Genomic DNA, 16,767 nt, shown 5'->3' on the forward strand with positions numbered 1-16,767 from the left:
ACGGTATGATATATTCGGAACTTAGCCGCTAAATGATTTCTATTAATAAATAAGAGTAACATATATGCACAAACATTTGCATAAGCATAAAAATATCTATGAACATTAATGTATACAAAAATACATATACGGGTAGATATGCATGATAAACTCGCATAGGTTAGCATGGATCTTGCAAAAAAGGACTTTCAAATGTCTATAACTCAAAAACTATGCAGTTGTAAAGATTGAGTTTTTTAGTCAAAGACACAAGAATTATAACATATCAAAAATTCAGACAATTTAACCGAACACGGTTTCTCCATAAGAATCGTGCGAAGTCTTTTGAAAAATAGATTTTTCCTCAACAAAAGTGTCGAAAAAAAATCATCACGTCTTTCTTTTTCATATATTTTTCTCAATAAGCTTTAAATTGAAATGTTATTACAGTTTATTTGAAATTAACTAAATAACATTTAGCTTTGTTATTTGTTTACATTTCAGCTCAGATATTTATCTTCTTTCTTCAGTCTTCGAGCTGAAAAGTTTTTCCAGTCATTCTTTATGAATCCCGAAAATATTGATGTCTCTATATTTTTGTCGAGGAAAAATCTATTTGATGTATGTATCATGTGAAAATATAAAATGTTTATGTGATAGTAATCATGAAAATTTGGAACTCTAGAATTCTTTGCGTTATTATTATATCACAAAGGTATAGTACGTAAAATTTAAAAATACATACATATCTTTACACACTTTATGTAGTACTTAAAATATGTATCGCTTAGAATAATTTACAAACTCACATTAATCCAATATATTTTTCAACACATATATTATATTTAGTGCATATTCATTGATAGGAATATTTTTATGAATTTCAATTTGTAAGAATTCTGGCTTTTCTTATATTTTCTCATTCACTTTTGATGTTATAATTTAAAGTAGCTAATAATCAAATAATAACTATCAAAAAATTTCAATGCTAATTGTAGTATTTTATATTTAATTTTATATTATGAATATGTCAATCACTTTTTGACCTATTTTTCAGTATTTTTGTTACACTCATTCTTAAAAAATTTACGAAGATTGATAGTTAATTTTCTTTAAAGATAACATTTTATATTGAGATTATTAATCATACTAATCCTTATACTTGAAATTATGTAATACTTGAGATTGTTATCCATAAAAATTTGTATATTTTTTATATAAAAATCTGTTTTTGTTTTTTCAAATCAACATATTATCATTATAGCTTTATCTGTTTTATTATTATTATAAAATTATGACAAAGAATAAGGATGCCATATTAAATATAATATTGTTATATATATGTTGCACTTAGTTTCACATCTTTTAATCGACTTTTCAAATTTCTTTCAACAAAATGTAAATTTTATATTCTCATAAAGTAGTAACATCTTTCTCTCAGCTATAGATTCTTAAAATGACATGAAGTTATGCTTTCTTAAAATTTTTAAAAATTGTTTGAAGGTTAAAAATAAATAGAAAAATAACGTTATTTTTTAAAAATATAATCATAACTTTAATTAGATACTTGATGGTCAAGATATTTAATTACTTATTTAATTAAAGATATAGTAATTTTTATTGTATATTCCTATGATGAGTCATTATATTGATTTACCTTTATTACATGAAGAACTATTATAAAACTTTAATGTTACGAGTTTTTAGTCTTCAATTTACATACAATAATCTGTAGAGATATGTTAATTTATTTAATATGATGAAATTATGCATTTTTATTCTACATATAGAAAAAAATTAATATTCTTAGAACAAGATAGTATTTTGCTACATTGTATAGCGGTAGTGCTTTTCAGCTAATTCCATCGATATATGTGTAAAGATTAATTAACATGTTGACTGCCATGGTAGGTCATCCATGGCCGGCGCTTTTCTTTTCTCTAGCGTCTTGGTGGTCACTAATTACCGGCGCTACCAAATTGTTTAAAATGCTTGCCATGATCATTATCGAATAAAAATTTTGAATAATATAGGTAACATAAATACCAATAAAAAATAATAGATACTTTGTAGGTAAATAGAATATTGCATAATATAGAGGAAAGGCGCCAAAAATGGCATGAACCTTCTAAAGTGGCGTATTCCTATTTTTCAGAAATAAAATGCTATATTTTATCAAAAGTAATATAAACGTGATGTTTAGTTAATTAACTCATTAAAAAAAGTTTATATATTTCCTGTTTATTTATATGCTACATCAGCTAATATCAAAATCTTAAAATTCGAGTTTTATTTTTATGATTTTCTTTCAAGAATTATGCAGTCTAAATAATAATTTTTTTTTTTATAATATCAAACTATTTTACAAGTTTGTAGCTATCTAAAAATATTTTACTTTTATTTTTATCTTTATTGTTTTTTTTACGGTATAATTTGGAAAATTTAATTACTGTACCACAAACCGGCATACCTTGTGATGGATGCGACACTCTATGATCATAATATAACTCTCTCTCTCTTCAAAAGTATCTTTATTTTTATAAAAAATTACTATACATGTTATTTCTATACAGACATTATGAAATGATATTTATGTATTGTAATACTAAATTTGCAATATCATGTCTTCTCTATATTTGTTTGTGTCTTTCTAATTAATTATAAAATTTGCAATAAATTTGTATTATTGAACAATCTATTGTATCATTCAATAATTTATTGCAATACATTTCTATATTTCTAAGCTGTTTTATAGTTTTTATAGATATGCCAGTTTTGGAATTCAATTTTCATGTGTCTTACAAAAATATTATTTTCTTAAAAGTTCGGAACAGTATTATAAAAAATATTATACCATTCGATAGAGGGCAGTTTCTAGTATATATCTATGCACATAAATGTTTATTTAGGACTTTTAGCTATAAGATATTTCCTAAAAACAAAATGGTATGTCGGTTTCGGTGCCTTTCCTCTAAATTGGTGGTCATTAGTGACATCCAATAAGATAAACGTATTATTCGTAATAAGATAGTATAATTTAATCATATAAAGCAAAATTTTATCATTATATAACTGATAATAAAAATTCACGGCATATACGGTAAGACATACAAACTTTGCTGGGCAGTCAATGTGTTAATGACAAAAATTAAAAATCATTGAAGAAAAAGCTTCAAATAACATTTTTGTTGCGATAAAATCAACTTAAAATTGATCCAAGTATCTATAGCTACGAGACAAGGCTTGAAAAAGTTTTATATACATAACTACATAAATTTTAAAACAATGTATTTTTTGATTTTCTATAGACTTTTGTTTTTGCATTTGTTTAATATAGTTTATATAGCTGTTTTTTTTTTAATATTTACTTTGTGTTTACAACATTTATTATTTTTATATTTTAAAATAACAGTATTGTTTATTTAAAAAAAGCCTTTTTAGTATTCTATGCACAATTATTTTCTTGTCTCGTCTTCACTGGAAAATATAAGATCTTGAAAAATAGCTAAAGTAATTTTACCATTTCCAACTGCATGTCACAAATTGTATTACATAACGCATTATATCATATAGATGAACAAGGTCACGCCGTTTTATACAAAGTAATGCTTGCGATATGTTGATTAGCCATAACTTCAACAATCGCATCTCGTATACCGTAGCAAAATGTACAACCAAACGGGTTAGTTGTATTCGTTGAAGATGCACGATTTAATACCACGGGACGTGCACTCGCCTTCAATTGTTCGCTCACTCTATCCCATTTTGTATAGGCAGTGATCTGCAAGATAATATTAAATATATCACTCAATAAATAATGTATTAATTCCTTAATAGTAATGTATTAATTAACTGTTAAAAAATAAAAATGCTTTATAACCAAAAATAATTTTCATAAAAAAATAATTAAAGGATTAGTCAAATGTTTGAATTGTTGAGATATGGTATAGGTCTTGTGTCTCTGATCAAAAAACTCTCAATAGGCATAAACCTTCACATGAATGGTTTTTAAATTATAGATATTTAAAAGTTTTTTTTCATAAGATCCATTTGCATGCTAACCGCTACGTGAGTTGTGCATGCTTGCTTGTGTATGTGTATTTTTGTGTGCATGGACGTCTATAGATATCTTTATGTCTGTGTAAATATTTGTGCCTGTATGTTACTTTTATTTTTATTATTGGAAATTGCTTAATGACTAGTCGCCCCACTTTAGCCAGCGCTACAGCACTGATATTTTCAATGCTCGGCCGCTGACCAGTTTGCATTAATAAATAAAAGTAACACGCAACACACACGCGCGCGCGCACGCACAAATTTTGCACAAATATAAGAACATCTACAGATATACACAGAAAAATATACACAACTCGCGTAGGCATGCAAACAGATCTTGTGAAAGACTTTCAAATGTCTATAATTCAAAAACTGTCCATGTTAAGGTTTTGTGCCCATTGAGTTTTTTTATCAGAGATACAAGATCTACATCATATCTAAAAAATTTAGACAACTTGACTCAATACGGTTTCCCATAAAAATTATGCGAAGTCTTTTACGTGAAGATTGCATGTTTGTTTTTTTGAAGTTTTTTGAGACGTTAAATTCAAATCTACAGTTAAAATTTTTGAACTTTAAATTGTGAACATAAGATGGCAATTAGAAGTTTGAATAATAGATTTTATATAAAAATTTTCAAAGTTTTAGAAATTTTTAATTAAAAAATTTAAGGTGTAAGTATATTATAATACAAGAAAAAAAATTTAAGGTAAAATATAATTAAGTTCAAAAATAACAGATAAAATACTTTATTTAAATATGTAATATGTAAATTAAAATTTTGTACAATAAATTTATCTCATGTTTTACAAAAATATTTTTTTGAAATTTTGCTATTAGATTCGAATTCAAGGTCCATAAAACTCTGAAAAATCAAATTTGACAAAAATAGAATAATTTTTCAATTTTGCATTTGCTATAGGTTATTTTAAGTTTACCATATTGAATTTAAACATTTCGAGATTTAAATTCAAGACTTCAAAAATCTATAATTATAAATGGGCTAATTATACATTATAGAGAATGCAAGCTCCAAATCCATAATCTTGATCTTGACATACATTGTCACAATCCTGAATAACTATCAAAAAATTTTAGCCGACGCTCGTGGTTTATTAAAAAGTTATTAATAAAATAAGTTTAATGGACAGAACATAATTTTTTGACACCATGTACGTTATTTATTTTTAATGTGATAAATTGAATGCGTGGGTTTTAGTTTATTGTTTATTAAAAATTTATTAACAATTAAAATTAGCAATTTAAATAAACATTCCTCATATTTTTCCTGCCTAGAAAAACATTTGCAAGATAATATGTAGTATGATCTGTCTTCGAAAAGATCGTATTATTATCCTGCAAATGTTTTTCTTTTTCTTGTGTATAGAAGTATCATTAGATACACAGTTCTTGTTGCGAATTCGTAACTTCAACATATTGTTTTTCAAAATAATGGCATTTTTGTATCTATTAACTAATTCTGTCCCATTCATTGATGAATAAAGATTTTGTTGTTCAGAATATTTTCGCAACGTATATATATTTATTAAAACATGGTAAATTAAATAAATAAATCTGCTAAGAGTACATTTTGTTAAATGTACATGACAGAAAATTATATACTATTATTACTATTATTAAATTATATACTATTCATTAAACTTATTTTGTTAATTTTTCAATAAACAATAAGCGACAACTAAAACCTTCTGATTACTCAGGATTGTGACCTCGATACATACATCAAGATCAAGATCATCATTGAAACTGCATTTCCTCTACTACATCAGTTTTCAGAAGTTAAAACATATTTTACAAAGAATCAATTCTTACTGTAACTGGAGAAGGAGATACGTCGATTAACTTTCCCGACTCCGTAGAATTATTTTCAGGTGGCAAAGTCAAAGAAAATTCACAACGGTGATACATATTGAAGTTGTAGTGTCCTGGATAATTTGTGTGAAGTACAAATTTTTTTATACATTGAGTTTTCGCATTAAACAAGATATCCTGTAAAGAATCATCTATTAAACATAAAATTAACAAGTAAAAAGTAGTTAAAAATAAAAACAAAGTAACACAGTGTATAGTTTCAGAAACTATTAATATTGAATTATTAATAAAGTTAAATAAAATTATTGATATTTAATTATTATTAACTCATAATATTTTAGTTGCAAAAATTATTTTTTATTCTAACTAATCTATCTAAAACAGAGTTAGCTATCTCTAATCCACTGAACCCAATTATCTAAATATGAAATTTAAAACTACCGATATTTTAATAGTGAAATATTCCTATTTATATTTCTGACATATTATTTGAGAAAAAAGAGTAAATAGCAGAAAAGTAAAGTCTTTTAACCATTTGAGAGAGTCATATATAAGTCACTTTTTCATTTTTTGCTTTTTTTTTTCAAATATATTACCAGAGAATATTTTCTTATAAATAAATAATTTTATCTTTAGACGCACACTTAATCACTATACCATTATCACATAAATCCGATCATACAACCTCCATGTAGTGTGCTTTGAATAAAGCAAATATCGACAAATTTTTATAATTTTATTATAAAAAAAACTTTCCCCATTTTTTGTTTACAAAGTAGCACAAGAACTCTTATAGTGATGAAAAAATAATAAAAATAGTTTATAAAAATTTTTCATTTATTTACTGCAATAGTGCGGCTTGATCACTTAATTTTCAGCAATTTCGGTTGATTCAAGAACAATGGACACATGGAAAAAAGTTTTAGCTGATTGTTCATTGTTGACGTATTAGGTTGTCTCAAAAGTTCTTTTCGTTTTCTTACTAAAAATTAAATACTCAACCCCCCGTTCAACCCCATTAAAATCTGGGGTAGAATTCTGTGTTCTAAAAGGTAGGTGATATCTCACAAAAATTCATAAATGATAAGGTCTGGCCAAGTTCCAAAAAAGACACTTCAATATGTTTATATTTTAATAATTATCTAAATTTTTAATATATTACCAACATGAAAAGTAACTGATTACTATAATTACTATTAATATTACCTTTATTACTATTACTATTAATATTACCTTCTAATTACTATTTATTCCTTTCTTTAAAAAATTTTCTTTGTGATAAAAAATTTTACTCTTCGAATGACATAAAAAATTACCTCGATCGATATTTTGTCAGTAAATCAAAGACATTTTGGAAAAATGGCATCATGAGGCTTCCGGAGAGATGGAGAAAGGTGGTAGAGCAGAATAGCTCGTATATACTTCAATAAATTGTGTCGTTCATAAAAGGTTGAGTATTTAATTTTTAGTAAGAAAACGTAAAGAACTTTTGGGACAACCTAATATAATTGGACTAAAAAATTTTGCCTTAGCGATTTTTATTGGACTCTCCTTCGCGACAATGTAGCGAATTAAAGAAAAAACAAATATGTGATTTTTTTTTACGTATTTTTTGAACACGATTTTTTATTAAAAGATAGGACTAAGAAAAAACAATAACAGCATTCGAAAGGACTAACTTTCAGTTTTCCAATTTTTGTTTGCGGAGTGCTGTAGGTTGATTTTTTCAAGTGATAAGCGATTAAAGTCAAAATGACAAGTTTTTCTTCAAACGTCGATAACTTGGTCAAAATAGTCGCACCACTCGAATTCACGATCCACGACTCGAATTGAAGAGAAAAGATCCCATTATAAGATGCAAGGACAGAAATTCTCCTTGATTTTTTCTACGCCTGGTGTCGCATTAAAAATTTTATTTTGACGAATCAAACTTTATTATCGTGCCATAAATCCACAAAAGGCATTTGAAAGAAGTTTCATGCTTCAAAATGCTTTCTTTAGAATCAAAATACGATCATTTTTCGCGAAGTTACAATGCTTTAAAATTGTCTTTCTTTCTGTAATTTTTCTTGATCCAATAATTATTGTGAGTAATTTTAATAAATTTGTTTATTTAATTTTATTAATGAAAATGTTAAGTGTAAAAATGGCTTTAATTTTGTAAATAAAATCAGTTTCTTGTAAACTAATAAAGTAGGAAAGCTGTTTTTACAAATTTATTTTTTGAATTTAATTTCTAATATTAATCTTGATATAGTATTATTAATAATATGTGATGTGCTCCCCAATATTGTTAATAACAATTATTTATTCATAATAAATAATTATGTGATATTTTACGATAACAGATATTTTTTAATTTATTATTTTGAGTTTCTCAAATCTGTCATTAGATTTGTAATCAAAGTGACTTTAATAAATGTATTTAGTTTTGTGCAAATCGATTTATATTTAATAATATATATAAATTCAGTTCTCTATTGCTTTAATACATCTGCTATTTCAAATTTCTTAATTTTATTTAGATTTGTATTCAGTGACTTAAAGATCATATATGTAAGTAAATAGTAATAACAAAAAGCAGAAAAACTGTGCCTCTCAAAGGGTTAATCGACGTAATGTTTTTTGAGCAGCGTCAGAGGTAATAAGTTTGGTTGTATCGTTTTAATTTAATTGTAAAAACAAAAAAAAATCATATCGTTTCATTCGATAAAAAGATATCCTTACCAAACCTAAAGTGAAATAATTATAGAAAAAGTCTGATCGTCTTATCTTGTCCCGTTTGTGCGCGTGTGGACTATGAATACGCATTTTATCCTCAGCTTTATAAAATACTTTAGACGGCGCACCAAGCGCACTTAAAACATCTTCGCAAGTATCGCCAAATAATACCTAAAATCATAAACAATAATCAAGATTTAAAATATATATGTAGTATGTGTGTGTATATATATATAAGATAAAAAATTTTCTGTATGTTTCTATATATATATAATGTGTGTAATAAGCCCTAGAAAATTTTTGATCTTATTATCTTAATGAAATAGCAAAAATAATAATTCAAAACTGAGTATGTCAACATTTATCAAACATCAAAAGAAAAATACAAAAAAAGGAATAAGATATTACCCTTCTTGCAACAGAATTGTTCATATTATAATGTTAGAATTTATATTATTGTGGCACAAACTCCACGTATATTAGAACACGACATTAGGTTGTATCATTAAAATTACCGTTTTTACAAGTTTTTCTTTCATATTAAAATGTGCATTATTAGCATTATTTTTTCCCAATACGATATTAATAATATATTTTTATAAAATTCGTCTTTTAGACTATAGCTACAAATCTTCTAATTACTACTTCTCAATTGGAAAACGCTTTGTTTCCTTGCAAATTATTATAATCCTTTTGTTGCAGAGCTCCTTTTCTGAAACCCGAATTAATTTCTACCTGTTTCCGCTATACTCCAATTTCAAGTTATATAAACAAGCTAATTGTAACTCTTTTAAAGATATTATATTTATTTTTGTAAAAAAATAAATAAATTTTCCACAAAAATAAATAACAAAAACAACTCAGTAATAAAAAAAAAGTACCGCCAAATAATACCTGAAAAAAATTAATAATGTTTATAAATTCTAAATAACACAACCAAAAATTTGTTCAATCAATTTTGTTATAATCGCGGTCGATTTTAAAACTACCGATAATCAAACAATCGGTAATTTTATATAACACATGGTATCTGATATTAAAAATTAGAACTTAGACAAAAGATTTAAACATATGTTGCGTTTTTATAGCATATATAAGTTTAGAGTATATTATTAGAATAAGTCAGAAATTATCCGCAATATCTAAATTATGTTTCACTTGAAAAAATTGCGAATAATTTGTGATTTAGCTTTGTATATTGAGTTGTTTGGAAAGTTTGCAACATTTATATATATATATATATATATATATATATATATATATATATATATATATATATATATTAATAGCAGAAAAGTACGTCGGTATACGTCAAAGCTATTAAAACTGAATAACATCTGTTGTGCCTAAAGGTTGTCAAAAAAATAGTGTTTACATTATTAAGGGCCACTTTTTCCAACATCGGTTAACGTTAACCGACGATTTCACTTTGTTAATAGAATTGCTAACATGAATGAAATATGGTCATCAAAAAGGAAAGATTTAAAATTTTCGTCACTTTTAATGAAGATATTTTATTCTTTATGTTAGCAATTCTATTAACAAATTGAAATCGACGGTTAACGTTAACCGACGTTGGAAAAAGTGGCCCTAAATAAAGATGAAACAAAAAACACGCAAATTTTTAGATTTGTTATAAAAATCGCTACAAACTTTCGGAATAGTCAAATATTTTTGAATTATTCAAACAATTAAGGCAACAAAGAGCTTTGAGTTTTAAATGTAAATATTAGTCGATCTGTAATATTAATTCATGTTTAAAGATTCGAACAGTTCAAACATTAAAGAAAATTGGAGTAAAAATAGTATACATTACGAATAGAAAATAAACAGTTTTTTTTTGCCTTTCTTTACGTGGATGTCAAACTTTCGGATTTGAAATTAGTTCGAACATATTTTCGATAAGCTAGAAAGACTAAAATTTATTTAATCATGCTTGAACTGCTCGACTATTTAAAATTTCCTAGCATTGCTAAAAATATATTAATAATTGTAAAGCGTAACCTCTTTAATCAAACATCGTTTTTTTGGCTCCAATAATGCTCTTGTTCCAGAGCTTCCTTCAGTGAAAAGATGTAATCTAAGTCCTCGAGTGCGCATCTTGTCTCGAATAATATCAGCTTTTTCCAAGTACAAGTTATTATGATAACAAACCTATTTAAAAAAAATATATATATTAAAAATATATCAATACGTTCAGTTTATTTTAAAGAACGACAAAGAATCCTCCAAGTTTAGAAGCATAATTACAAGTGGCAAAGGTGGCGGTGGTGTTTTTGATCCATGTTCTTCGCCGCTACCACCGGCTGGCATGTTTCCAATGTAAATCGCTGTTTTCGCGACTAAAGGAGAAGTCCCGTTTGGAAATTGCAATGAGCCTAATCCATGAGCGTATCCAGGTTGGAATTTTGAATCGATTGGAAAGTAAAATGACAATCCTCGAAAATTTAGTACAAATACCTACAATATATTATTATAATTATATTTTACATATACCGCACATATCACATACACTTATAAATAATAATTATTAAATTACTACTATTAATCATTAATCTACATATTAGTGATTTTAAATTTTAAACATAACTGTATACCTGCTTTTCACTGTCATAAACACCAGGATGAGTTGCGCCAAATGAATGTTCTATCTGTTCGATAGAAGGTAATACCTCCGGCGAATTGAACGGCAAGCCACAATATTTCAATTTTACTAATTTCATATTGTAAATTTCAATTATCTTCAGCCTTTGTACAACAGGATCGAATATAAGCCGAATACCATCGTGTGGTAAATTTATAACTAGATCCACATCCAATGGATTCTGCAAACATAAATGTTTAATATATTATTTTAAAGAAATAAAAATGTATTATTTCAACAAAGATGATGGCAAAAAAGATTCAATGATTCAAAAAAGGTATAGCAATTGCACACCATCAAAATTTTAAGAAAATCAAAGAAAAACATGTCAAAAATAACAACTTTGTTACTAATAACCAGATATTATATATACCAATATATAACATTGTAAATCTGGTTATTAGTAACAAAGTTGTTGTTTTTGACATGTTTTTCTTTGATTTTCTTAAAATTTTGATGGTGTGCAATTGCTATACCTTTTTTGACATCCATTGGATGTGTGATATTGTTTATATATATATATACAAACAATATATAAAATTTTCTTTAATAAATATTATGCTATCTTGAACTACTGACCATAAATCATTTTCATGTGATACACTAATGTAATCACTCACACGACTATATAGTCTATTTTAGTATATTCACAATAAATATTATCCAAAAATCCTGGAAAAGCATGAACGAACTAAACAAAACATCTGTCAAAAGTATGTATTAGGATAACATTTTAATCATAAATCTCAAGCATAATATTTACTTTTTGAACCAATTTAGAAAAGTTGTAAGAAAATAAAATTAAATAAATTTTGAAACAAAAAAATTAGTGTTTTAAAATAGAATAAACAAAACTGCAAAAACAAATTTTTTTGGAATAGTTAGCAGTTACTAACATTTAAAAATATGATAAGATTAGCTATTTTTAACATATTTTAAAATTTTTGCAGAACATTGAGTTAATATATATTGGATTGTGTAATAATTTCAGATTTTTTCAATAAATCTATTTTTTTGTCAGGTAAAGCATAATTTGGTTAACACATAAATTAAATATTTGTTTGTCAAAGTTGTTTTAAAGTTTTGCCCATATTACAATTTTTTAAGCATGCTGTATAAAAAATAACATCACTTCTCTATTAGAAAATTCAAAATTACTTATTACACAAACCAATACTTTTAGAGACTTCAGATTCAGCATATAAAAACTATGAAAAGTTGCTCTTTTTTCCTAAACAACAAACCATGCAGTGTAATTAAAAATTTATATCTATTATAAATATGTATAGATTTGTATATTAAGTGCACTTACACTGTCGCTATAAAGTACTTGTACTCCTCTTATAACGCCAACTTGGGATTGTATTATCGATACCGATTGAGAAAAATGCATACCTGCAATATAAGTTTTTGATTAAAAATTTTGATAATTTTTAAATAAACCAACATTTGTATGAATAAACAAGCAAATAACAATAAATATTAATAATAATTTAGATTTTTTTCAATGTTTGTTTACTCTAAAGCAAATAACATAAAAAAGTATACTTAAATAGTATGATGTAAAAAATATAAATAAGACAATTTACAAGCATGTAATATTTGCTATAAAATATAGTCCATATAAATTCACAAATCAACTTTGTGAGAATATAAGTAATTTATTTTGTTGTGAATTTATTGTGAACTATTTACTTACAATTTTAATGCTTATAAACTATAATTGTTTATAAACTATTTGTAATATTTATTCTTCAAGGATCTTCGAATAATAATGATAAGCATACAAGAAAATATGAACAAATTAAATAAATATTACAGGTTAATTTGTACGTATAATTTAGTTGATTAATAGAACAAATTGTTTGTGTTTCTTTTAATTTTAAACGTTGATTTGAAGACTATGTTAACTGAACATTCTATTTTTATATGTTTATTGCAATGTATATATTTTTTTTACTTATATATGCTTGCTATATAAATGGAAAAAGTATGGAAACTATGGAAGTATAAAAAAAAACACGTTAAAGGATTACTGTATCAAGCACTATGTTTAAATTGATAAATAGAACGATATAAAACTGGACGAATCATACTACTATATATTACTAATAAAACAAAGTTGTATGTATTAACAAACTGCGATCGAATATACGATCGCTCATACTTTATCAACTCATACGATTTAATTCGATGAAACGAAATTTGACAGAGAAACATTGTGCGAGTTATGCAAATCATAATAATACACTACTTTTGTTCACGCTTGCATTTCGTCACCTACCTAAAATAAATTCCCATTGCTCGCATCCGAGAGATCTTTCTGGCACCACCTCGAGTTCCAGCATTCTACTTGATTTATTTATTTGCTTTATTTAAACAGTGAAACGAACAAATATACGACGCGCGAAGCGATACAAATTACCATCAAAACTGCGTCGTTCCTTTGTCTGCTAACGTATCGCTCAATTATCAATCACTAGATAGCCATATTGTAGTCGCATCCCAAACAACCTCTTTCACTATTTCGCGACTTCTATATCTTCTATAATTTCTATGGTTGGTAAACTGTCACCGAACAGCTGATACATATCATGAAATATGAGACACGAAGAGAAACTTTTTATAAAGCAGTAATGATGGCTGCATTCCGATATTTACTTTCTGTATTGGAATGGTATAGTGTACGTAATGTGGACTATAGATTTTAGTACTGGCAGCATTGATAGTGAATATCGTACTAAACTATATATATATTGGAATGGGCACTGAATTGATTGGCTGCGTTCCAAAAAGTGCATATGCGCGCATGTATCTACAGTATACGTAACGTTCCTGACGTATACTGTATACATGCGCGCATATGCGCTTTACGAACGTATGGAACGCAACCTTTGGGCCACCGCACATGTACGTCCATAACGCGTTACGTTGCGCTAAGTACTGACCGTAAACGTAGAGTCCGTAATTAACATTAAACTTTATTCAACGCACAGAGAAAATCGTAACGTAAACGTGTATAAAGCCCGCGGCACACGGTACTATTTTCTCTGCTGAATTGCTAATTAGATGTGCGTACTTACCATAGATATATTACAGCGCTCGGAATTAGTTGCACATTTCGGGCCGATTTCCGAGACGACGCCTCCTGTTCCCCCACTACCGCCCGGCCGCTAACGGCCGAGCCGCCGATAGCTCTGGCTCAGGAGCGTTTTATATTAGAAATAGGCTGGATTGTTTAGGCATCTTTCAGGAAAGCGTAACAATTTCTTCACTACATAAATAATGTTTATTTTTATTAATACGTAATATATATATATTTAATTATTAATAAAAATAAACATTATTTATGTAACAAAGAAAATATTACTATTTTCTGAGAAGTGCTTCAACAACCCAGCCTATTTCTTATATAAAACGCTTCTGCGCCAGAGCTATCGGCGGCTCGGCCGCCAGCAGCCAGGCGGTAGTGGGGGAACAGGAGGCGTCGTCTCAGAAATCGGTTCGAAATGTGCAACTAATTCCGAGCGCTGATATATTACATATAGATAGAGCTTTGTACCATTTTTGCTATAATGCAACACCTGCCAAGATAATGACGGTATTTCCTCCTTCGCACATGCGCATTCGTATATTTATCTCGGCGGATACAGCACTTTTACATAAAATTAGGTTATATCCTTGGCTGTCATGGGGTGTTTACGATAATTCAAGTTCGAGTTAGTTTCACTAATAGCGTTTTCGAGTAAACGGGGTTTGAACGACCCAAGATTGGTTAATGACGTCATTGCAACCTCTCCACCAATGAAAGACTTGCATTCATAGTAAAATAGTGATTGATCAACCCTAGATCGTTCAAACCCCGTTTACTCGAAAACGCTATAAGGCACTAGATATGTAGGTATTCTCATCCGCCATTTTGGTTCCTATTAGATGGAGAATTATAGCGTATACAGGGTGACACTTAAAGACTGCCCACTAAGGGTGCGTTCCACTTAACGCCCGCAACGTTCCTAGAATCATTTTATCCTCGTTTAACTTTCGATGAAAAACAAGGATAAAATGATCTTAGGAGCGTTGCGGGCGTTAAGTGGAACGCACCCTAAGTACATAGCGTTATTCCTTGCCAAAAAATGAGTCGAAAAAAGTCCTGAATCATTTTTAATAATTGACGTGTTACACATGTACGCTATACTATACTATATACGCTATAATTCTCCATCTAGTAGGAACCAAAATGGCGGATGAGAATACCTACATATCTAGTGCCTTAGTTTCACTAGGACCGAAAAATGAGATAGACATAACCATCTAGAATCTTTATGATTTATGACAACTCGACGCTGTCTTGTATTGCTTGAGTTAAATTAATTGAATTTGTTGAGTTTATAGAGCAAATTTTATTGTAATAAAAAAATGTCAACTGCAAATTAGTCTATGAAAGAAACAAATAATGTTGGTATGTATGTTGGTATACCTCTTTAATAGATATAATTATATATATATGTATATAATTATATTTATTAAACTCAACAAATTCAATGAATTTAACTCAAGCAATACAAGACAGCGTCGAGTTGTCATGAATCATAAAGGTTCTAGATGGTTATGTATATCTCATTGTCGGTCCTAGTGAAACTAACTCGAACTTGAATTATCGTAAACACCCATGGATAAATACTTCTGTTTTCTGAAGATAAATGCGTGATTGCACATGCGCGAGGGAGGAAAAGATAATTTTATCTTGGCAGGCGTAAAATTCACAAAGCTCTATCTATATGTAATATATCTATGGTACTTACTATCGTGTGGGTAGCAGTGCTGGCAGTGCTACTGGCTAGGGATATTCGATTCTGATTCGATCTTTTAGAAAATCAATCTTTTCGAAGAAAAAGATCGATCTTTAAATCAATCCTTAAAAGTTCTATTTTAAGACAAATCGTTTATTTTATGGCTGGTTTATGCTTCGGTCTTAATCTTAATCTTAGTCTTAAGCTGGTTCTACAATAAGTTGCAAATGCCCCGTCACCGGTCGCGAAGGATGGCAACTACTAATTGGAAAGCGCTATTTCTAGTTATTTTTAGTAAGACGGAGCATTCGCGACTGGCGACGGAGTATTTGCAACTTATTGTAGAACCGGCCTTAGTCTTAACTTAATCTTAAGGACTCGTTTATGCTTCCCTGGAAATTCGGACTACGCATGTGCAAATGTAACAAAACCTAACCACTAATTTATTTTTATAATTTGGATTTTTTTTATTCCAAACAACATCGAATTGTTGGACACATTCAATTAAATCAGCATCACTCATTTTCGTATTTTACAAAAATCGAAAACCATTATTTCGCGCGGTTTCGTGCTGCGTCGGACGTCAGACTTACCTCATTGGCCCGGCCTTAGGACATTAGGGACTAAAGTTAAAAGATGGGATCTTTCCAAGATTAAGATTAAGACTAATAGCGTTTTCGATTATACAGGATTTGAACGACCCAGGGTTGGTTAATGACGTCATTGCAACCTCTCCACCAATGA

General features: G+C 28.1%; 1 protein-coding gene across 1 annotated transcript; it reads right to left on the reverse strand.

The window, feature by feature from the left end:
* Positions 1-661: 661 nt before the first annotated feature.
* On the reverse strand, positions 662-13,965 carry LOC105669013 (PHAF1 protein CG7083). Its single transcript, XM_012361758.2, has 8 exons — positions 13,518-13,965; positions 12,546-12,628; positions 11,187-11,414; positions 10,840-11,049; positions 10,594-10,743; positions 8,596-8,760; positions 5,869-6,045; positions 662-3,760 (listed from the first exon to the last, which is right to left on the reverse strand). The coding sequence occupies exons 1-8, from the start codon at positions 13,579-13,581 to the stop codon at positions 3,563-3,565; spliced, it is 1,275 nt and encodes a 424-aa protein (XP_012217181.1). The 5' UTR covers positions 13,582-13,965; the 3' UTR covers positions 662-3,562.
* Positions 13,966-16,767: the final 2,802 nt, after the last annotated feature.

Source organism: Linepithema humile, chromosome 6, assembly GCF_040581485.1.
Source record: "Linepithema humile isolate Giens D197 chromosome 6, Lhum_UNIL_v1.0, whole genome shotgun sequence".
In the NCBI taxonomy this organism is placed as follows: domain Eukaryota; kingdom Metazoa; phylum Arthropoda; class Insecta; order Hymenoptera; family Formicidae; genus Linepithema; species Linepithema humile.